General features: G+C 45.3%; 1 protein-coding gene across 1 annotated transcript in view; it reads right to left on the reverse strand.

The window, feature by feature from the left end:
- Positions 1-280: 280 nt before the first annotated feature.
- The window catches only part of LOC103218261 (contactin-associated protein-like 4), a 202,213-nt gene continuing 177,637 nt past the window's right edge, over positions 281-24,856 (reverse strand). Inside the window, exons 18-24 of the mRNA XM_073020237.1 lie at positions 17,837-18,076; positions 11,790-12,014; positions 10,170-10,303; positions 8,907-8,994; positions 2,569-2,781; positions 2,260-2,331; positions 281-1,357 (exon numbers count right to left, since the gene is read on the reverse strand). Coding sequence (XP_072876338.1) covers positions 1,167-1,357; positions 2,260-2,331; positions 2,569-2,781; positions 8,907-8,994; positions 10,170-10,303; positions 11,790-12,014; positions 17,837-18,076 — 1,163 coding nt within the window. The 3' untranslated portion in view covers positions 281-1,166. The remainder of the gene's footprint in view (positions 1,358-2,259; positions 2,332-2,568; positions 2,782-8,906; positions 8,995-10,169; positions 10,304-11,789; positions 12,015-17,836; positions 18,077-24,856) is intronic.

The following is a 24,856-nucleotide window of genomic DNA, read 5'->3' on the forward strand; positions in this document are numbered from 1 at the left end:
ACAGGATTGCAGCTGAAAGTCCAACACGCGCAGGGCATTGTGACAGCCAGCAACGCACGCTGGGGTCGCAGCCCGAAGCAGATCCAACCTCTGAAAAGGAGGCACGACACAGCCAGAGGCGCTTCAAACACTTGGGAGTGGAGCTGCCTGCGGTCCTGTGCCAGGACAGCAAGGAAAGTCATGAGAGCCCCGGGGAGCGACAAGTGAACACGCAGCAAAAGACAGGAGCGTTTTATCGCTACAAAGAAAACCCACATAATCACCCAAGAGTTTAGGGAAATAAATTTACTATTATGTATCATTCAGGTATTGCAGCTGCAAATAAAAATACATCTCATTATTAAGAATGTGTCGTTCTACTGCTCTTCAACCTTAGTTTGAAAAAGAGAAAGCAGAAACCTTTGTGAAGTCAGCATGAGTCAGGGCACAGCTGAGAGGCTGGAACCATCAGTACTGGTCTCGGTGACATTAGAAGAAAACAGAGCAGAGAGCGTGCGCGGTTAACTCCGGAGTGTTGCTCCACGTGGATTTTCAGTTTCACAGCTGAAGACTGGCAGTTAGTACTAGACATTTCCATATTCATCACGAACATTTGAATAGGAAAAACTAAACAAAAGCAATGCAAACAAACCAAAAAATAAAAATCTCAACAGAGGAGTAACACTTTGCATTGGCCAGCAGACAGCAAGGCAGACAGGCTGTTGATTTTTGGCCCCTTGGCTATGGCTCACAAAAAGACCTAAAAATTCAACAGACACAGTCAAGAGGAAGCTTGGTTCTGTGGAAACCAATAGCAATGACTATAGGCAGCCTGTGTGTGTAGACCAAGTGAAGCTGCAGGTCCTACTGTGACAGAGAACTCAGAACTTGAGCAAGTTTCCCTTCCAAAACTCACAGTCGCTAAGCAGGTTAAACGTCCACGTAAAATCACATCAGGGCATGGGAAACTAACCCAGATTATAAAGCTGTCTAACTCACGGTCATGTGAAGGGCATGAAGGAGGGTAAAGGACAATGTCTCGGGACGAGGCCCCAGGCCCTCCGAGGGGGCGTCTGTGCAGCCTGACTGCCTTGAAGCCTGTTGCATTTGCAAAGGTCATTTCTGGCCATGGAGAGCCCTGGTGAAGCGCCGAGTCACTGCAGTGAAGTGTTGCCCCTCGTTCCCGCTCAGACGAAGTGCCCCTTCTGGGTCCCCCGCGCTGTGTTCTGCACGCTGAGCTCGCGTCGGAGCACTGCCTCGCTGGTGCCGTGGCTCTCTGGTGGCGCCTCTTTGGGTGTGTACAAGTTCTTCTGCTGATACAGGCGGACAGCAACGGCGGCCAGACAGAGCAGGAAGAACATCACAACGGCAATCACACCTGAGGCAGCAAAAGGGAACCCTGGAGTCAGGATGTGCACGCTGGCACCGTGCCCAGCACGCACAAGGCTGACTGCACTGCCCAGAGCCAAAGCAAAATCACTGTGCATTCACCAAGCCTATGCTTTATTGTAAACTGGAAACATCACAATTTCAGGGATTCTAGGTCAGGTAGAATCCTAACATTTAGTTGACTTTTCAGTTCTAGCAATCTGCTGGGTGTAGCGTTGTTTTATGCATTTACTCTGTGAGTCTTAAGAGAGTAATTGGAAGCTTCCAGAAGAAAACACACGTTTGTCTCCCAGGTCCCATGCACTGCGTGCTCACAAGCAGAGACTCACATAGCTTTTAGAGTACAGGATGCACCACATCATGCCTTCAGGACTGCTTTTCAATAACCTGGGCAGGGCATAGTGAGTCACAGCAATATGTGATTGAACCTGTTCACACGTGAGTCAGTCTGCACAGATGTGGACATCCTCGAATGGTTCCTGCTGCTAAGTTTACTGTAGGAATATATGAACTATGGGAGTTTATGGGATCTAAGTTATTTGAAATTGTCTGATTAAAACCAATGCCACACCTGTAATTCCAGCACTTTGGGAGGCCGAGGCAGGCGGATCATGAGGTCAGCAGTTCGAGACCAGCCTGGCCAACATGGTGAAACCCTGTCTCTACTAAAAATATAAAATTAGCTGGCCGTGGTGGCACCTGCCTGTAATCCCAGTTACTCCAGAGGCTGAGGCAGGAGAATCGCTTGAACCCAGGAGGCGGAGGTTGCAGTGAGCCAAGATCCCGCTACTGCACTTCAGCCTGGGTGACAGAGCGAGACTCCGTCCCACAACAAAGAAACAAATAAACAAAACCCAATGCCTGTGGGTCTCAATCTTGCAGCACAGTCACCTCCAATCACTGCGGAGTCTCCCCTCGTCTCGCCAGCTATGGGTTCGCCCTCATCCACCGGACCAGGATATTCTGCAGGGGAAAAGCAGGGTGGGCAATGGTGAGACATTCTCGGGAACCTGGAATTTGTGTCGTTTCAACTTTAAAATTGTCAGCCACAGTGAGACTGGATATCATCCGTCAATTTTAAAATATGTGGGCAAGACAGTGGAAGGCTGAAGTTTCAGGAGCCGCCGGCGTCTCCCCGGGCCTCCGGCCTCTCACCTGAGCCCCCCGCCCGGGGCTCCTGTCTGGGCCCGCGGTGCCCACCTGCTCGAGCGTGCGTGCGTTCCCGCGCCGCGTCCTCCCCGGCTCCACAGCTCGACCTGGCCACGGGGCCCCGCACCGAGGCGCGCCCGGAGCGCCCTGGAAGCAGCGCAGCCTTCAGCGGGGCCACGCGCTGGAACTGCAGCGCCGAGAGGCAGCCGGAGAAGCCCCGCGCGCCGGCCCGTGCAGTCTCCGCGTCCACGTGGTCGCCGGGCTCTGCGGGACAGAGGGAGAGGTTAGCAGGCGCGTGTGCGTGGGGGTGCGTGCGTGGGCCTTGGGTACCCGGGTGCAAAACAAGGGTGCCTGGACAGCGGCTGAACACCAGAGCAATAGCTTCAGCCTTTACCCTCTCCCAAAAAATAATTATCAGTTGATCACCAAATAAACTGAATACCAACAATAGCAAGGAAATAAAGCAATCTGTGAAAAAATTCCTAAATTTTAGATTTATAATTATGCTGCTAAAAATAAAATCATACTGTGTACAAAAATGATGGATTATACTGTTAAATTTACATCACATTAAAAATTACATTAGTGCGTATTTATTGGCCGGGTTCATGAACTAACACTAACATTATGGTTTGTGTTTTTGAACCTTAACTATTTTAGAATTTAACTAGAATTTAGTGACGTTCAGCCAACAGTCCCTCAGCCTTCTGGGTGCGGATCAGAGCACACAGTGGACCTGCGTTTACTCACAACACCCATTTCCCAGCCAGGTATCCGGGTATCCTCAGCCACTGAGGCTGAACTACGGAGAAGTAAGAGTGTGTGCCAACAGGGACCAAAAGGTCCCCTCCTCATGCGTGTCCCCCCTCCTCATCTTCCCTTGTTCATTTCTGCTCCAGTTTGGCTTTAATTGATCAGAGCAATTTCTCCAACATTTGCTTCTGGGGGGTGGTGGGGTTTCAGTCGTTGGCTGAGGACCCAAACTTGATGCCCTGAGGAGCATCACGCCATCTTCCTTTGTCATCACAGCATCTTCATCATCACGCCACCTTCCATCATCATCATGCCACCTTCTGTCCTCATTTCGCCACCTTCCTTCACAATAATGCCATTCCCTCCACTGTTGTGGAGATGTCTTGTGTCAGTCTGATGTTTTATCTTCATAATGTTTTGTTTCTGCATGACAATCCGTATGGCTTCCTCTATGTGGAGTTTACACATTTATCAGCTGTGCTCAGGCATTTCCATGAATGCCACCTGGGACTCCTGGATCCCCTGTACCCCGTACACATTGAGGTCTCAGTCAGCCCTGGTGCTGTCACAACACACAGACCAGGTGACTTAAACAACATACATTCATTTCTTACAGATCTGGAGGCTGGAAGTCTGAGAATGAGATGTGGGCAGATTCGGTGTCTGGCAAGGGCTCCCTTCCTGGAGTGTGGACGGCAGCCTTCCTCTTGTATCCTCAGATGCCCAAGAACAGAGGAGGAAGAAGGGAGAACTCCTCTGTCTTCCTGAAAGGGCACTAATGCCAATCAGGAAACCTAATCACCTCCTCAAGGTCTCACCTCCAAACATCATCCCTATTTATCGCTTCACCTTGAAAGTTCCCCTCATTTCAGAAGAGTTGATTTATTAGAACTCATGTTTGTTCCTTCACAGAATTAACAGAGTCCTAATGGCACAGAATTCTTCAGCCTCAGGAGAAGCTGCAGGACCCAACCAGGGTGTGGTGCTTTATGAGCATCCCTATTTGAGGCATGTATTCCTGGAAAGAAGAATACATGCCTGTATTCCTGGAAGAGTTTAGGTTTAAAGGAAGCTCACTCTGTGACCATTGTACAGAATGAGAGAAGACAACCAGAACAGGCACCAGTGACTGAGACCCTCCCAAGTGGTGACACAAACATGCATTTCAGTCGGACCATGACCCTGGGCTAGTCTGTTCTCACACTGCTAATAAAGACATACCTGAGACTGGGTGATTTATAAAGGAGAGAGGTCTAATGGACTCACAGTTCCACATGGCTGAGGAGGCCTCACCATCATGGCAGAAGGTAAGGGAGGAGCAAAGGCAGGTCTTACATGGCAGCAGGTAAGAGAGAGTGTGCAGGGGAACTGCCCTTTATAAACCCATCAGATCTCATGAGATTTATTCATTGTCATGAGAACAGCATGAGAAAACCCACCCCCATGATTCAACTACTTCCCACTGGGTCCCTCTCATGGGGATCATGGGAGCTACTATTCAAGATGAGATTTGGATGGGAACATAGCCAAACCATGTCAGCTGTGCCGTGTGAGGAGCTGGACAAGCCACATCTTCATGCACCTGCAGCCACAGCCCCACCATGCCCAGCCTGCACTGCAGGCTCTGGGAGGGAGGGCAGGGGTCCTTGGCAGGGATACTGGCTGTGAAATCCACATGGGAGATGCTCACAAGGGCCAGCCTAGGGAAGAAATGGAGCTCGAACCACGGCTCCCAGGAAGGAGTGCCGGCCTCCAACCTCCATGTAGAACACATCCCTGAAAATGACTGACTCTTTTCTCAGCAGACCTCAGCAGGCTTAGGTGAGGAGGCACTTCATGCACCCCTCTAACCCGGGACATAAGGCTGGAGTTTTATTGGGCTTACAAAATGGTTTGGAGGTTTATTAGGCTTATGGTAGAACACATCTTAAAATAAAACTATCAAAACATGAGAAGTGTCATTAGAACTTGGTCAAAATCCATGCCCTAGCTGTATGGTAAATGAATTTTATTTAAAATTTCATGAAATCCAATTGCCTCAAGCTATAAAATTTACAGCTCAACTTTAACTTCAAGCTTACATTTTCAAGTCTGAATAATACACCAGTGAATATAAAACTCTTGCATAAAAATATCAATACATTCAAAGTCAGTCTAATGTTCTTTACTCATTTAATTGGAGGGAATACAGGTATATATAAAATTAATTTTATACTTGCATTTTCATTCATTCGTTACACTCACATGTGGTTCATTTTCTTTGTCTGTTACACAACATATTGCCCATTACTTCGCAGAGGTGTTTTGTCCATCACTTTGACATGAAATTTGAATCTAAGTTGTATTTCTTAAGAAATCCTCCTGTGAACTTTTAAAATAAGGTGCAATGCTGCTTACCTTTGTGAAGCTGTGTATGTGTTTTATCTTACTGCTTAGACTGTGGCGTCTGTGAGGTCAGGGATTTGTTCATGTTTAAGCCACACCATTCATCATTTACTGAACTGAGAAGCACTTAATCAATATGTGTGTCTCAATGAATGATCAGCCAACTTCCTGGAGAAAGTCTCTTCTCAAATTCCCAGAACACCTCTAGTCAGTGAAAAGGCAGCCTGGCCTGTGGGTGCAGAGCTAGGACACACCTGTGACTCCCAGGTGTGGGGCAGAGGGAAGAGCTTGGCAGAGGACAAAATTGGGCTATGTCTGCTGGGCTTGGCTTCCTTTCTGGGGAGGCCGCCCTCCCGTTCCTCCTGGAGGTGCCCCCACTGCAGGATCTAAGGCGTCCAGTGGCCCCATAGCTGGAGTGTCCAGGGAGCAGGGGAGGCTGAGACAATACTATGGCTTTTGATTTTTTAGGACTTTTCAAAAATTTTCTGTGCCATAATTTCAAAGATGGAATAAAATAGATGCCATTATTAGAGATAAAATGAAAATCATATAAGATGAAACAACATAGCCAGAGTTGTAAATGGGGCCCTGCTTCTCACTGCACAAAGGACTGTGAGTGATAAATATCTCCCCACCAGCTACACACCTGGGATGCCCTGACATGTCCCCGCCCAGACCTTGGCCCCGTTCCACACCTGCTTTAGCTCTCGGTGACTGAAAGGCCTCTCAGTTCTGACCTCCAGAGGTGGCTCTGCCCATGGCCGGGCTGCTGCTGGTGAGGGCAGGGCCCTGGGCTCCGTGTCCATCCCACTGGGGGGTCCTGGGTTCCATATGCACCACATCAGGGGGTCCTGGGCTCCGTGTCCACCACATTGGGGGGGCCTGGGCTCCGTGTTCATTGCATTGGGGGTCCCTGGGCTCCATGTTCATCACATCCGGGGTCCCTGGGCTCTGTGTCCACTGCATTGGGGGGCCCTGGGTTTTGTGTCCTCTGCATCAGGGGGTCCTGGGCTCCGTGTCCACTGCATTGGGGGGGCCCTGGGCTTTGTGTTCATCACATCAGGGGGGCCCCAGGCTCCATGTCCATCACATTGGGGGTCCCTGGGCTCTGCGTCTGTCACATCGGGGGTGGTCCTGAGCTCTGTGTCCACTGCATCGGGAGGTCGTGGGCAGGTTCTCACTCACTCTGCTGCACGCATGGGTCAAGGGCATCATCCTTGCCTGGATGACTAAGCAGACCCTGACTGGACTCTGCAGCTCCCATCCCACTGCAGCGGCCAGGGCAGCCTCACAATGAAAGTCCTTGACCTTCAATGGCCCCACATTTAACAGGAATAAAGTCCGTGTCCCTATAGTGGTCTTAATGCCCGTAAGGCCTGCGTGATCTGCATCCCGCGTCACTCCCTCCAGCCCCACTGGTCGGTCTCCTGCTCCTAAGTCCTTGGGTCACACGCCCAGGCTTGGGGAGCTCACCTCTCACCCCCTCGCGACACCACATGGTCGGCCCTGGGGACAGTGCTCCACGCTCACTTCTGTGTGACATGATCCTGCCCCCGGACAGGAGCTCCTCGAGGGTCCTTGCCTGCTCGTCCACTGACATGGCCTCACCACCCAGGACACTGGCAGGTATTGGCTGATCAATCGAATTAGTTGAGCTGTCAATATGGAATACAACCCCCCCTGTTTTGTTTGTGCTGCTGTTGCCATTTTCTCAAGGGAGGGTTGGGCCACTGCGTGTCCAAGTGCGGCTTAAGAATAAAACTTGTAATCACAGGACAGGATTCAGTGTGCAATCCGTGCATGTGTTACTAAATTATCAGGGGCCGGAGTTTTAATCAAACTCTAAGGCATGTTCTCAAAGCAGATTCAACACTTTAAATCAACTTTGGTATTCCATGTTTTTCCTGAAAGCAACTAATCACTGTAGCAGTCATCGGAGCTGTGTGTGTGTGTGTGTGTGACATCACAAGACCCACTTTGAATATTCAATTAGGCAACATAGAAGCAATGCCTTTCACATACTTTTCCTCTACCCAACAAAGCAACCTGGTGGAGCGTGGCAGGTCATGACTGTCCCCAACCGAAGAATGGGAATGTCTCGCTTCAATGCCCCACGTGGTGTTTGAAAATATACGGGCATTAATAGAGTTGGAAACCTCGTTACCATGCTTTTCAGAGATTGTATCGGCTGCCCAAGTGTCTCCTCATACACTTGGGATTTTCAGCTTATGTCTGAGGAAGAATATGAATGAATAAGAATATAGGTACAAATAACTGAAAAGATTAAAACATCATTGTCTTAGACAAAATGTATCACACTAGTGCCAACATAAGACCAGAAGTATGAAACAAGCCTCAAAACTATCCTCCGCAGAGTGATACGTAAGTATCCATGATGTTTATAGCTCATTAATTTTTTAAAAAAGCAAACTTTAAGACGATGTGCCGGCCTTTTCACTGTGCGGCGTGGAAACGGGAAGGGAGCTGTGGCGTGTGACCCGCCGTGGCCCCGCCTCCCTGTCCTGCACTACGCCCACGTCACTGGCAGTGTGATGAGACTCAGGTCATTGAGAAATGCCTGCACTTGCCAGCAAAGCCCAGTGGGGCCTGCGCCACTGGCCTGAACTTCAGGGCAGCAAACACGTGGTTTCTAAATTTCTCCTCTCAAATGTCATCCAGGCAGGGTTTCTGAATCTGCACTGTTTGATCTGTGACCTGTGAACTGCATGCCTGCCTTGATCACTGTTTTTCTTTGGTGTATGAGAAAATCACTGCAGCCCCTTGTGCTTGGCTGCCAGAGAGAGAAGCGTGGAGCTCCTCACCCGTCGCCTTGGAAGCATTTCTCCTGCAGCCCCTCACGACTGTGTGCGCACGAAGACACAAGTACAATCTCTGCCTTGACTGACACCAGTGGTGTAACTGACATGAAACGAGGGCCCGGCCTGTGCACTGGTGACCAGCCCCATGCATTGGTGGCCAGCCCATTCATTGGTGGCCAGCCCCGTGCATTGGTGGCCGGCCCCGTGCATTGGTGACCGGCCCCTTGTATTGGTGACCAGCCCCGTGTACTGGTGACCAGCCCCGTGTATTGGTGACCAGCCCCGTGCATTGGTGGCTGGCCCCGTGCATTGGTGACCGGTCCTGTGTATTGGTGACCAGCCCGTGCATTGGTGACCAGCCCTGTGTATTGGTGACCAGCCTGTGCATTGGTGACCAGCCCTGTGACCTGGGGTTGGGGGGTGTCTACTTGCCTAAAATCCTGCCCAGCACCAGGGATTTGATGGCTTTGAATGCTGTACCCGATGACAGACTCACTTGTCTCCAAGTTTTCTGGTTCACCTGCGTGGGAGAAACAAACACCAGATGTTCTGATTCACCAGGGATAAGGCAGGAAGTGAAGGAAGAGAATAAAGAAAAACCGATGAAAAGCCTGTGGTGCCCCGTGGAGACAGAACCGCCCGGGAGCTCAGGAACCTGATGGGCACCGGCTCCACAGTTTTCATCTCGCAGACGCCCTTCCCCGCAGCCCCTTCTCTCCCATTTTCCTCACAGCCCTAGCTATTTCCATACAACGCAAACCACCAGGAATCTACAGAATCCACGAAAAGATGCAAAAGCCCAGGGTGTTGGGTTCAAGACCAGAACTTTTACAAATCTCAAAATAAAGCCAGAAATATGAAGCCAAATGATGCTTTCCATGTAGACAGAAAATATGCCAAAACTCCCTTCAAAATCCTGACAGTGCACAATTTCACTCGCTCTGCAGCAAATCAACTCTACTTTGTTAGAACAAAAATGGAATCATCATCATTTTCTGTATAAGCTGTCTCTTTAAATTATTATAACATTTGTACCCATGGATTCCCACTGGAGAATTATTTAAAAACATACACACACACACACACACACACACACACACACAAAACTTCCAGCCATGCACGGTGGCTCACGGCTGTAACCCCAGCACTTGGGGAGCCTGAGGTGGGTGGATCACGAGGTCGGGAGTTCGCTACCAGCCTGACCAACATAGCAAAACCCTGTCTCTACTAAAAATACAAAAATTAGCTGGGCATGGTGGCACACACCTGTAATCCCAGCTACAAGGGAGGCTGAGACAGGAGAATCACTTGAACCCAGGAGGCGGAGGCTGCAGTGAGCTGAGATCGCACCACTGCACTCCAGCCTGGGTGACAGAGCGAGACTCCACCTCAAAAAACAAAATGGAACAAAACAACAACGACGACAATAACAAAAACTTCTAGTAATTTACCGTGAGAAAACAGGCATTTCCCTAGTTAGTAAATTAAATAAGGAGACATATGAGTAGGCATAATTTTATACTGCAAGTGGCAGATTTCCATTGCTAAAAAATAAAAAATACCAGACACAGTTTTGACTTTTTGCCCATGACACCTGAGAATAAAACGGAAAAGGGACCAGCACTGGGCTTCATTACGAAAATCCTGCCTTAGGTGATGCCGCGAGCGGGACTTATGCCAGGAATGAGCCGTTACCTCCACAAAGACCACCGCTTCTTCTCTGCTGATGTTCACGTGGTAAAGTTTCCCATCTGCCATGTTCCTGAAATTCAAGTTAACGACATCAGGGTCTTGATGTGTGTCCAGCTTGTACCTGATCTGCAAACTCCCTACAGGGGAAAATAGAACATTTTTAAAACAATGAGATATTTTTACAGCTGCCTTTCCACACTCCAGAGAAGTTGTTACTACTCCTGTGCTTCCAGAGGAATGTTTTGCAGATGGAGTCTGTTTAGGGTTCCGCTGGGATGCACCCCTGCGTTCCCAGTCCTCGCTCTCCCCAGAAAGGCGTTGCCTCCTGGTGCCACCGGCGGCCACCGCTGCTCACATCGTGCTATTTTAAGGTCAAGGCAAAGTTGCTGTTAACAAGAACTCTCTTTCCTACAACGCTTAATTTTCTAAAAGTGAACACCTGAATTGCACACATGCTGGAGTCTAAAGCCCGTGCCACTTTTGCAAAAAGAACATGGTATTAGGGAATGCTGAAGTTGCAACTTTGTGAAACGTTGGAATCATTTTCTGTTTGTCTGTTCCCGTCTCCTTTATGTGCACATCCAAGATTCTGAAAGGTGAATAAGAGACACGCACAGCCGGCCCTGAAACATGTGTTGTTGTGAGGGTGCTGAGTTCCTGAAGGGCTGTGATGAGTCCAGCTGGTGGTGGCCACGGATTAAACGCTGGCCTAGACTCCATCCTCGTTGCCTCTTTACTGGTTAAGAAGGCTACCACTTTCCAGGTTCCTTCCAGCCTGGGGACGAAATGTTCCTACTGCGTTCAAGGTTCCAGCCATACGTCCTTTGGATGCCAGAACCCCGGGCTGCGCTTGAAACGGCAGCATGTTGGTTTGACACGCAGTAGATTTCAGTTCCAAAGTCACATCGGGAACCAGGACGTGGGGATGTGAGTACTGTGGTATGTTTTTGCCAGGAGGCAAGGTCTCTGTGGATCCACAGCTCCTGACAGCTTTACCTGCTTCAAGAGATTCAGACCTGTGTTCTGATGGCCACAGGGGAGGTACTAAAATTCTGTTAGCCAGACATTTTTGTAAGTTCCTCCAGATATTAAATCAGCACCCTGACATTCCAGTTAAGATGCTTAAAGCTGGGCCTTATTTCCCACCGTGGAAACGCAGGAGCTGGTTGACGCTTGTGATTTTGTACTTTCATTGTCGAGTGGATGGGGCCGGGCCCACCACAGGACCCTGGACAGGGCAGGACACTGCTGCTCAGGACACCTGCCTTGCCAGGCTCCCACCACCTCAATTCTTCTCCTCTTTCCTTAGAAGAAGGTGAAAATATTTTCCACATATAACCGGACACCTTATACTTCTAATGAAGACCTTCCAGGGATAATAAGAGTTCTCTTTACATGAGATATGCAAATTTATCAAAAACTTTACAGAAAGATCTTACACAATTACTGAAATGACACTGTTGCAACAATGTTTGTATAGTCCCACAAAATAAAACACATACAAGCAAAATGACATTTGGAGAACACACAATTTTTTCCTCATTTATAATTTGAGAGGCATTAAACATGTCGTCATATTACAGTTCTAATAATTTACTTTTCTGACACCAAAATGACACTCACCATTTTTGGCAAGGATGACAGAAAGGTACTCCTTGTAGAAAGAGTCCACATAAAGCAGCAGGCTCGGGGCTTGCACTGTTCGGAAGCTGAATGCGATTGTCTCTTGGGTCAACGTCGTCTCTCCCTGGAATGAGGCAGCGCGGGAGCTGGCATTCGTACTTGGGGAATGATATTCCTGAAAATTGTAAGTCACCGAGGAGCCAGTTCCAAAATATGCAGAAATCTCTGAAATAATATGCACATTTTAAGTTGTTAAAGACTAAAGGCTCATTGCAAGTATACCTATTTTTAGAACATTTGAATAAATAGAAGAGTAGAAATTGGCCTAACAAATGCTCATATATCTCGGAAATGACTATCACAGTTGACCGTTGCAGACTTCAGGACAGTCCTTATTAAGTCTCAGTGTTAAAATCACACAGGCTTATCCTTCTGGGCAATGTTACCATTTCAAGCTCAACGCGCTCCTGTTTGGTTTCAGGCGAAAGCCAGGCTTCCTGGCCATCACCTGCTGGGTCTTCAGTTTCCTTCCTTAAATCTCCCTCCATGTGAGGCTTTGCTTTGCAGGTGTCAGTCTTCTCCAGCAGTGACAAAGGAAGGAGCTCAGAGGGCCCCTTGCCCTTCAAAGACCCAGGGACAAATGTCCAGTTATTTCAGCCTGACTTACTTGACGACCCGCAATTAAAATTAGGATAATGGCAGGTAAAATAGTTCACACAGTCTCGATTTCTTGGGCATCTATGGTGCTAGTATGAGTTAGTTTTGTTGTCAGTATTGGGGAAATAACATATAGGGCCAGGGAACTAATTAGGGAAATAATTGCAAGAGCGTGGTCACGGAAAGTGAGCAGTTCTTCTATAATAGGGATGTGGCATCTTGAAGGCCTAATTGAGCAGGATAAGCAAGTAAGACATATGGGACGTAACCTATAAATTGACAAAGTTATGCAATAATTTTACTAATATCTTATTGAGAGAGTCATAGAGGTTATGGGATTGGCTTGAAACCGGTTTCTGGGGGTTCAATTCCTTCCTTTCTCCTTTGGGCTTTCACACAGGTGAGCTCTTCGAATGTGAGCTGAGGGCAATACCACGAATTTGGGAGAGGAAAGTGGTCATCTGCGCGTCCAGGCACCAGACGGCCATGCAGCTGTTCCTACGTCAGTTCATGAAAGGGTGTTTTTGGCATTAAGTGACATGACCCCAGATGCAGTGTGTGTACGTGGGGACAGGAGGGCACTGGTGGTTCCATCACTGCACTGGCTATTATCTCTCTGGCTATAGCAGGTTCCTACCTGGCAGGCAGGGTCATTGAGTGACCTCCCCCAAACCCACCCCCAGGTCACACCGGTCACTTCTTCATTGTCCACAATACAATGAAAACATTCTGACTGCACTGAACAGAGGCAGATATGGAACCATTAAAAAGTGAGATCTGTGCTCATGTGGAAGGGACAAAACACCTTTTCGTTGACTTTAGTGGGACATAATTAGTACAATAAACACACCCAAGTAGAGGAAAATAGGAAGAGATTTAGGAGATGTATCCACCCATGAAATTACTGCCACGACCAGTATCAGAACATCCCCAAGTTTCTCCTCTGTGCTCTTGGCAGTGACTCCTTCCAGAAGCCCGTGCCCAGGCCTCACAGATTTGCTTTCTGTGACTCTACACTGATTGGCATTTTCTGGATTTCTTGTAAATGGAATCACACATTGGGAGCTCCCTGTTTCTTTTTGCCTGACGTCTTTCACTGAATGTGAGGATTTTACATTGATCCGTGTTGTGGAAGAGTAGGACCTGACTGGACCAGGCACAGATCCGCTCGCCCCTTCAATCTTCCTAATGTTCACATTGCTTCCAGGTTTGGAGATGAATCAATCTGCCGTAGGCCATTGTGTGCAACTTCAGGGACCTCTACATTTTCACTTGTGTTGTATGAACACTTAAGAATCACAGCAGAATCATTGATGTTTCAGAAACTGCCCAGGAGTTCTCCAAAGTCACTAACGTTTACCCTCCTACCAAGTGTGCGCTGGAATTCCAGTTCCTCTGCATCAGTTCCTATACTTGGCAGTGTCAGTCTTCACAATTGTAGCCATTCAAGTGCTTGTGCAGTGGTATCTAAATATGGGTTTAACCTGCATTTCCCTCATGATGATGACGCTGAGCACTGCTCGGGTGCCCATTTGCATCTGGAGCTCTTCTCTGGTGGAGTTATGATTGTGAAAGTTACTCATATATTCTGGACCTAAGTCTTTCAGTAGATACCCATTATGTGAGTACTTTAATCGTTCTATCATAGTAGTTTTTTAATGAGTGAAAGTCATTAACTTTGATACAATTCAATTTTTTTGATTCATGGTTTTTTTTTGTATTCTAAGAAACTTTCCTACCTCAGGGTGACAATTATGTTCTCCTTGGTTTTCTACTAGAGTTTTTATAAATTTAGCTTTTACATTTGTGTCTACTACCCATTTCAAGTGAATATTTGTAGTGGTATGGGTTAAGGGCTACGTTATGTATATTTTTCCCATTTGGCTATCCTGTTGTTCCAGAACCATAGCTTAAAACACTCCCCTTTTCCCCTTTGAATGCCCTTAACACTTTATGAAGAATCAATTGAATATCTGTGTCTACGTCTATATCTATATCTGTATATACATGTACGTATCTTCTGTCTCTTCTTTTTAAAAAAATGCCTTGCAAAATCATGATCCCATGCATTTCCATTTAAAATTAGAATTAGCTGGACAATTAGGCTAAAATTTTGTTTGGAACACTCAGTTTATAGATCAGCTTGGGAAGAAATGATACAGTAATAACACCGAGTCTTCCAGTTCATCCACACGTTATATTCCTCATTTGCTTAGACGTTCATTTATTTTAGCAGTTTCCACTGTAGAGGACTTATACTTATTTTGTTCCATTTATCTGTAAATATACCTTTTACCATATTTTAAATAGACTTTTATTTTGAAAATTGTCCCATTGTTGTAATAGTAATAGAAATTCAATTAATTTTTGTATATTATTTTCTGTGACTTTTAGTTGTAGTAGGTTTTTGTAAATTCCTTATGACTTTCTATTTAGATGATTATATGTCCTATGACTAAAGAGAATTTTATGTTTTCTTTCCAATGTGTGGCTTTTTATTGTTTTTCTTGTCTTATTGCACTGGCTAAGACTTGCAGCATGTTGAAAAGATGTGGTGGGAATAGAGATCTTTGCTTTTTTCTCCATTTTAGGGGAAACCATTCTTTCTTTCACCAGGAAGCATTTTAGTAAAAGGATGTTAGATGTAGTTAGAAAACTTGCCTTATATTCCTAGTTGTCATACTGTACTTTGTCAAATGTGCTTTCCACTAATATTGAAATTATTATCTATTTTATAGCTTTTATTCTGTTAATATAATGACTGTCCTTATTTTTGAAAATTAAAACAGCATTGCACTTCTGATATTAATACCACTTGATTGGGGTGTTATTTTTTTCACATTATTTGATTTGCTTTGCTAACATTTTGTTAAGCATTTTCATGCCAGTATTTATGAAGAATATTTCTATGGTTTTTGTTTTGTTTTGTTTTGTTTCTTGTAGAGTTTTTATTAGATTTTAGCATCAGATCTTTAGTTGGCTTAGAAATGGTGCTGGAGCATATCCTCTCCTCCTTTCTATGCTTAAACAGCTTGTGTCAGACTGATATTGTTGTTTTCTTAAATATTCTCTAGAAATTAATAGTTAATTATCTGAACCTGAGATTTTTATGCTGAGAAGGTCTTCACTTAGAAATTTAATTATTCGTGGTTACAAGTTATTCATTCTTTGTGGGTCAGTTTCATAATTTGTGCTTTTAAAGGAATGTGCCCATTTAATCTAAGTCGTGACATTTATTGTCATGATGCTGTCCATGATATTCCATGGTTATTTTGGAGTCTGTAGCCTCTGCCTTGACATCATATCTTTTTTCCTGACATTTGCAATTTGTGTCCTCTTTCCCTTTTTCTTTTTCCTGAGTGTCTTCATAGAAATTTATCAATCTTATTTATCTCCTCCATGAACCAGCTTTAAATTATAGGGATCTCTTCCTTTGTCTGTATTCTATTTCATTTATGTCTACTCCATCTGTTTTTTCTCTTTTAATTTTTTTGGGTTTATTTTGGTTTTCTTTCTCTAAATTCCTAAATTAGAAACTTATATTATGAAGTTTGCACGTGCATACTTTTGTAAAAGAATAATTTGAAGTCATAAATTTTCCTCTAAATACTGCTGTAGATGTTAGCAGTCAAATTTTGATGTGGTGTATTTTTATTATTGGTCCATTTAACTATTTTCTAATTTCATTTATGAGCTCTTTGACGCATGGATTGTTTAGAATTAAATTATTTAATTATTGATGTGGTCACACAAGACTCCAAGGCTCTCTTCACTTTCCCTCAGAATCTTTCCTTTCTAGTCTTCAGTTGGGGGATTCTTATTGCCCTGTCTTCAAGTTCACCGATTCTTTCTTCTGTTGAGCCCACAGGAATACACAACTGGTTCTTCAATTTCAGTAATTGTATCTTTCAGCTACTACATTTCCATCTGTTTTCAAAAATGGTTTCCATTGCTCTGTTGGAGTTCCACATCAGCTTATTCATTGACGGTATATTTTCTTTATTTCTCTGAACTTCATTTTCTTGGAGTAATATATAATATCTATTCAGTGTCTTTGCTGAAACAGTGAGAAAAATGGGCCATTCAGAGTCAGTTCTCAGTAACCACATCTTCCCCATGTATGTGGAGTATAATTTCTTGATTGTCCGCATGTGTGGTGTGTATTACTGAAAGCTGGACACTGCAGAAGCCTCGCTGCAAATGCCCTTCTTTCTTGCCCTTGCTGCCTCTGCATCTTTGCCCTGCTGTTGGGCTGGTGGGTGGTTCACATGCCCGGATACCGCTGTGAGTTTGTTTCCCCCTGGGTTGCCCTCCGCTGATCCCTGCTGTCCTGGCGGCCTCTGAAGGTCTTCCTGAGGCTGTGGAGCTTGGGGATCAGGCGATGATTTGGGCAGAGATTGCATTAACACTGGGGGCTCGTTCATTCTGCTGTTCCTTTGCTTCTAGTGACCTGCCTTTCCCAATGTGTACCTGCTCTGCTGCCCTTGGCTCTGCGGGGAGGCTTGTGCCACCAGCCCCTGTGCTGACATCATCTGAGGGTTTTTGTTGGAACAACTGGATTTCTCCTGTGTCTTGAAATGGTGAGAGATGACTTGGTTTGTCAACACAGAGTTTTCTTGAAGTATAACATATAATTGTGTTCTCACTATTTCTAGGCAGTTAATTCTTTTGAAAATCAACAGCTGATCCAATTTGGCATCCAAGCTTATACTCCAAAGCCCAATGAATGATGCTGCACAGAGATTCCTGAGTGAAAGCGCTGGGCTTGTTTCATGGTGTTTTCTGTGCGTGCCCACGGGTGCATGAAATGCATCAGAACATTCCCAGAATCATGCACATCTTACAACAGGCTCCTTCTATCTTGGCAAAGCATGGCTTGTAACTTCTTAGGTGAGGGAGGCTGAAAAATGTCCTATCACTTTGACTGTGTCACAAGATTATCAACAAATCCCAGAGCAAGAGGTTTAAGTGATTCTGTTACACTTGTTTTGATATTTAATGGAAAATGTATTTATTATACTTGTCAAATATATTTTTGGAAAGCATTCTTCTTGTGACACTGGAAGGTATTACCTTAAATAATAATGTCATCTGAGTAGGTTTGAAACAGTCAAGGGCCATGTGGGGCAGATTTTTAATAACTCGTGATCTGAAAACATAAAATACACAGATAGTATTTCAATAAGACCATGGGATCAATACTGAATTTTACAGTAGAGTCACATTTCCTTCTAATTAACAAAAAGATTGGCTGTAAAACAGTGATTTACCACAGGAATTTAGGAATTGAGATTATTTTATGAAGTAGCTACACAGAAAATGTGTATTAAATCTTAAATGTCCACACTTCCCACACACTGCTATTGGCCCCGGTCCCCACTGGCACTCACCACTAGAGCAGAAGGGCCCCGTGTATGCAGACAGTTCACAGTCACAGGAGAAGCCCTGGTGCCTCTCACGGCACTGCCCTCCATGGAGACACAAGTGTCCGTAGGTGCTGCAGTGCCCAGGGCACCCAGGCTCCACACCAGGCGTGACCTTGGCCCTTCCCTCCAGGTCCAGGGTCCTCCCGTTCACCTGCAGTGCCCGAATGCAGCCCAGGAAGCCTCTCTGCCTCGCGGCTGTGCCACCTGAAACAGAGGCACAGAGCACAGCCAGTGACCTCGCCCGGGGGCTTCATGGGATGTGTAAGCTTCGCAACTTTCAAAGGCTTTAGGAACAAACATAACTTTAGAAACATAAATTTGGGGAATCTCCAGGAACACTGAAAAATTATTCCTTTCTTGAGAAAAGTTGAGTTTGGTTCATTTTATTCTAAATAATTCCATCTTAATTAACCAAGGAATTATTCTTAAAGTAGTCTCATTAGAATGAAGGACAAAATTTAAGAAAACACCAATATTACAGCAATAACTGTAACGCGATGTAGTGTACATTGATACGATTAGCTGAAGTGTGAGAATTTTTTCACATCATTGAAAACAAGCTTCTGTGGATGTCTGACAAAGACAGAGTGACAAGGACTAGGTTTACTCTCCCACTTTAAAAACAACGTAAAAAGCAGCTAACCACACACAAAAAGCAATAGTTCTGGAGACGCTGCACATGAGATGCAAATGTCAAGGATCCCTGGGAGACAACGGGATAAAGATGGAAGCCACAGGCATCTGCCTGGAGGGGTTCCCAGGACAGGAGGGAGGTGGTGAGAGCCAGAGAGGCCAGCGGCACTCAGCATCTGAAAGAGGGGTGGGGAGCAGGGAGCTGGGGAGCAGAGGGGTGGGGAGCAGAGGGGTGGGGAGCAGGGAGCTGGGGAGCAGAGGGGTGGGGAGTAGAGGGGTGGGGAGCACAGGGAGCTGGGGAGAGAGGGGTGGGGAGCAGAGGGCTGGGTGGAGAAGAGTCCGGGCATCTGGAAGAGTCCACACCAGCACTGAGCTTAGCACTGGCTGACATATTCCACAAGAAAAACATCAGGGGCCAGGGACAGAGGGACTCAGAAGTTTAAAGGGAGCAGCCTTGGGATGCACAGGGCCGTCTCCACAGCCACAGCAGCGATGAGCCACAGACTTCAGAGGCGTCTGGTATAGGACAGAACGAAGTTTTCTCTCAATAGTGAGAAACATTAATACTAAACTAATTGCTCTTCAGTCACACCTAAAAAAGCTTAAGAGCAAGACCACAAAAAACCAGGCTGTTTTCAAATACCTTCATTTCATTCCAGAAGATAGCTAAAAAATTTGCAAAGAAGTACACAAATATCTAACATCCAGCAAGGTAAATTCACAAGGCCTAGTATCTGATACAGACAGACAGGTGTATAAAGAAGCAGGGTTGAAAGGCAAGTCCTGGGGAGAAAAATCAACCGATTGACACTTATCTAGAAATGGCACCCATGATGGAATTCACAGAGACGAATATTTTAAAAAGCTATTATGACTAAGCTAGAGGAATAGTTGAACATTTAGAGACGTGAAAGATATTTCAAAGCCCAAATTGAACTTCCAGAGATAAAATCTATAATTTTTGAGAAGGAAAAACCACATCAAATGAGATTAAATATTAAACATTTCAGAAGAAAAGATTAGTGAACCTGAATACTTGGCAATGCAAAGTAGCCAGAATGAATCATGGGGGCCAACAGGCTGAAAACAGTAGCAGAAAAGTAGAGAGCGTCCATCAGATCTGGGGAGATTTTAAGCAGCCTAACGGATGCTAGTGGCAGGTCTCGAAAGGGGAGAAAAATATTATGGCTGAAAATTGTCTGAATTTGATTCAAGCTGTAAACCTACAGTCTATAAAACTCTCTGAAATGCAAACACAACAAACAGAAAGGAAATAAACTAAGGCCCATCACTAAAAGTTGCTTAAAAGTTCACATACATAAAAAATAATAAAATGAGCCAGAGACCAAACATCAAAGACAAGGACCACAGGAAAAGGGAAGCCAAAGCCAGGCCACTGGGCGGTGTCTGCGGAGGACGGGAAGGAAGCCGCTGCCCGCCATAGAATTCTTCACCATAAAGGCAGCTTCCAGAAGTGGACGTGAGAGAGGTTTTTTCAGATAACAAAATCCGAAAGAACTCCTCGCCCGCACATCTGCACCAGACAAATGCCACAGCAGAAGGAAGTGTTGCCCGATGGAGAGCTGGGTCTCCACACACGGTGTGGGTAAATCAGAAAAACATTTCTGCATTATCGTTAAAATATAGTGGACTATTTGAAAATATTCACATTGTCTTTTTTTTTTTTTTTTGAGACAGAGTCTCACTCTGTCGCCCAGGCTGGAGTGCAGTGGCGCGATCTCGGCTCACTACAAGCTCTGCCTCCTGGGTTCACGCCATTCTCCCGCCTCAGCCTCCTGAGTAGCTGGGACAGGCGCCCGCCACCTCGTCTTGCTAATTTTTTGTATTTTTAGTAGAGATGGGGTTTCACTGTTTTAGCCAGGATGGTCTCTATCTCCTGACCTCATGATCCACCTGCCTTGGCCTCCCAAAGTGCTGGGATTACAGGGGTGAGTCACCACGCCGGGCCACAGTGTCTTCTAAAGCATATGTCATGTAGAATTACGATATCTGACAACAAAAGCACAAAGGCAAGGGGAGGAGATAAAAATGCACAATTCTAGGTTTCTGCTGCTGTCCATGGAGTGCTAACAGGTCACCTGAAGTTGGACTCTAATATGTTAAAGACGACTATACACCCAAAACAACCAGTAATCTCTCTCCCACACACACCTGAGCTACCACTAACAAGCCAGTGAAAGAGAGAAAATAGAATCCTATAAATTATTCCATCCAAACAAAAGCTGAAAAGGAAATAGAAAAGGAACAGATGGGACAAATGGAAGATAAATAGTAAGTTGATAGATTTAAACTGAGTCGTGTGAAAAATCTTATTAAATATAAGTATAAACACAAATGCAATTAAAAGACAGAACTAGATTGTTTAATAATACTCCACTAAATGTTGCCTAAACACTACCCACTTTAAATATAAAGAATAAAGAGGTTACAAGTAAACAAGCTGAAAAAGATACACCATGGTAGCACTAATTGAAATGAAGCTATAGTGGTTATAGTTATTTCAGAAAAAGTCCATTTCAGGCTGGGTGCAGTGGCTCATGCCTGTAATCCCAGCACTTTGAGAGACTGAGGTGGGTGGATTGCTTGAGCCCAGGAATTTGAGACCAGACTGGGCAACATGGCAAAACCCCATCTCTTCCAAAAATAGAAAAAAGCATTGGTGTGGTGGTGCATGCCTGTAGTCCCAGCTACTTGGGAGGCTGAGGCTGGAGGATCAATCCCTTGAGCCCAGGAGGTCAAGGCTGCAGTGAGAACAAGACCCCATCTCAAAGAAAAAAAAACAAAAAGAAAAGAAAAGAAAAAATCAATCTCATTTCAAATAAAGGAAATCCCTAGAAAATGTCCAAGTAGTTGGAAAATAAGCACAACACTCATAAAGAACACATGTGCCAAAGAAGAAATCAAAAGGAAAATTAAAAGTATTTTGAATTGAATGAAAATTAAAATACAATCTATGAATATTTGCAGGTTGCAACTATAGCAGTATTTAAGTGACAAGAGTTAGCAGTATAGGTCTATATTAATACAGAAGAAAGGCTTCCAATCAATTGCCTCACCTTCTAATTTAAGAAAATAGAAAAAGAAGAGCAATAAAACCTAAAGAAAACAGAAAAAAAAAATCAGAGTATTAATCAATGAACCAGAAAACATAAAAGTAGTAACCAATGAAACCAGAAGCTGGTTCTTTGGAAATACCAGTAAAATTAATAAATGTCTATCAAGACTGATAAGGTGAGAGGGAGGGAAGGAGAGAAGGAGTTGGAGAGAGTGAGCGAGTGAGCCGGCAGATTACAGGGCTCGTCAGTGGGGAAGGTGATAACACCCCAGTTTTAACCAATACCACTAAAGGAATGTGAACATTTTATGCCAATAAATTTGACAAGTTGGCAGAAATGGAAAAATTCCTTGAAAGACTCAAAACTACCAAAGTGCTATAAAGAATAAATACATAGCCAGAAAAGCTTTGTATCAATTAAAAAAATAAATTTATACTTGGAAACCTTCCCACCATTGAAACCAAGAACAGAGAGGGCGTTAGTGTTGAATTCTACCAGATATTTAAGGAAGAAATAATTCTAATTGTACACAAAATCTTCTAGAAAAAAATAAATAAGAGGGACTATCTCCCAACTTATTCTATGAGGGAGCATTACACTAATACCAAAACTAGATTGAGTATTAAAGGAAAAGAATATTACACAGACATTCCTCATGAAAACAATGCAAAAATTCTAAACAGAATTTTAGCAAATCAAATCCAACAATATATATCAAAAAAGGATAATTCAGGCTGGGTACGGTGGCTCACACCTGTAATTTGGGTGTGAGCATTTGGGGAGGTCAAGGTGGGTGGATCACCTGAGGTCAGGAGTTCGAGACCAGCCTGGCCACCATGGTGAAACCATCTCTACTGAAAATACAAAAATTAGCTTGGTGTGGTGTTACATGTCTGTAATCCCAGCTACTCGGGAGGCTGGGGCATGAGAATCGCTTGAACCTGGGAGGCGGAGGTCACAGTGAGCTGAGATGGTGCCACTGCACTTTAGCCTGGGTGACAGAGCAAGACTCTGTCTAAAAATAAATAAATAAATAAATAAAATAAAATAAAAAATAAAACAGAATATGCATCATGAGATCAAGTAGGTTTTATCTTAGTAATGAAAGTATTTTTCCTTTTTTAAATCAATAATATCTCAATATAATTCACCATATTAATAAAATCATTTAAAAGTACAGACATCTGATTACAACAATCAGTGCAGAAAAAGCCTTTGATGGAATCCAGCGTCCACTCCTGATAAAGTCTCTCAGCCAGCTAAGAATAGAAGAGAGGCTCCTTAACCTGTGGTGAGGACGTTGCCAATATTACGGCACTGGTGAGAGGCTGAGACCTGTGAGGTCAGGCAAAAATTCTGTTCTGAGCACACCTGTGCAATTTGTACTGGAGATTCAAGCCAGTGCCATAGGCAAGAAAATATGGGAACAAAGCATCTGTCCTGGAAGGAAGAAGTAAAGCTGTCTTTATTTGTACATCCCATGATTTTCTACGTAGACCATTTGCTGGAATCTACAAACAAGCTACTAGAGGCAATAAGTAGATTTAGCAAGTTTGTAATTAAAATCAAAACAGAAAAAAATCTGCTGTATTTGAAGTGTCACTTACAGTGACATTAGAATATTAAATGATCAGGAATGCATCTAATTAAAAAGGTGTAGAAATATTTTACATGTCAAACTAAAATATAGTATTGAGAAAAGAATTAAAGAACTAAAAGATACGCCATCTTCATGGAACAAATTATCAATAATGTTAAGAAGTTAATCTTCCCCCAAATTCACTCACAGATTCAACACAATTCCAATCAAAAGTCAAGTAAGGCTATTTTCTGCAGAATTTGACGAGGTGATTCCGCACTTCATGTGAGATGCCGCGGGTTCTGGGATAACGGGAACAACGTCACGAGCTTGCAGAGTGGGTGCATAGTTTCCCAGTGGGTTTGGTGCCAGCCTGGCACATGCCCCAGCCACAGGCACAGAAGGCATATGTCAGTAGACTTCCCACTGTCTGATGGTGACTTTTGGTGGAAATTTACTTTTTCTTTTGGTTGCCCATGTGGAAAAAATTTGCTGTAGTCCATTTATCCACTTTAAAAACAGAAATTTTGTGTCTTTTGATCAAGCAAAATGGAGGCATCGCATCCCTTATTTCGATTCTGCAGTGGCTTCTCATTGCCTTAAGCCGACTATTCAATGGGCCGTGGGACTCGCAGGCCTGTCTGTCCAGGGCCTTGCTCCCTTCCTGACACTGGGGCTTTTGAGGCTTTCTTCTGCTTTCCTTGGACTGTGCTCCTCCTGCCACATGAGGCTGCTGGTGCCCCGTCTGTGTCCAGCTCTATTTACAGGAGCCCAGCTGGGCTGAGGCTTCCTGGGCCCTTGGCCGGCCCTCAGCCAACCCTCCCTGGGGGTCCCAGCCTGCCCCTGGGCCTGGCCTTCCTGGTGCTGGAGCATCTGGTGCTGAGTGGCCAGGCCCAGGCACGTTTCCCCAGGTTCCTCTGCATCTGTGTCTCAGTGCTGGACACAGAGTGGCAGGTGGAAAGGGAAGTGTCCTCACGGTGTCAGGTGGAAAGGAGAGTGTCCTCACGGTGTCAGGTGGAAAGGGGAGTGTCCTCACGGTGTCAGGTGGAAAGGGAAGTGTCCTCACAGTGTCAGGTGGAAAGGAGAGTGTCCTCAGGGTGTCAGGTGGAAAGGAGAGTGTCCTCACAGCATCAGGTGGAAAGGCGGGTGTCCTCACAGTGTCAGGTGGAAAGGGAAGTGTCCTCACAGTGTCAGGTGGAAAGGAGAGTGTCCTCACGGTGTCAGGTGGAAAGGAGAGTATCCTCAGGGTGTCAGGTGGAAAGGAGAGTGTCCTCACGGTGTCAGGTGGAAAGGAGAGTGTCCTCACGGTGTCAGGTGGAAAGGAGAGTATCCTCAGGGTGTCAGGTGGAAAGGAGAGTGTCCTCACGGTGTCAGGTGGAAAGGCGAGTGTCCTCAGGGTGTCAGGTGGAAAGGAGAGTGTCCTCACGGTGTCAGGTGGAAAGGAGAGTATCCTCACAGTGTCAAGTGGAAAGGGGAGTGTCATCATGGTGTCAGGTGGAAAGGCAGGTGTCCTCATGGTGTCAGGTGGAAAGGAGAGTGTCCTCAGAGTGCTCTGCATCTCCCCAGCCTGTGGCCTGTGGCCAGGTTTAATCACCTTTGTGTCCCCAGTGCCCTGAGTGTCACCTGGACATGGTAAGAATGCAGTCACTGCAGGAAACATGGGCTGTGATCTGTCTGTACCTGGAAGCGGGTGCT

Source organism: Chlorocebus sabaeus, chromosome 10 (genome assembly GCF_047675955.1).
Source record: "Chlorocebus sabaeus isolate Y175 chromosome 10, mChlSab1.0.hap1, whole genome shotgun sequence".
Lineage (NCBI taxonomy): Eukaryota > Metazoa > Chordata > Mammalia > Primates > Cercopithecidae > Chlorocebus > Chlorocebus sabaeus.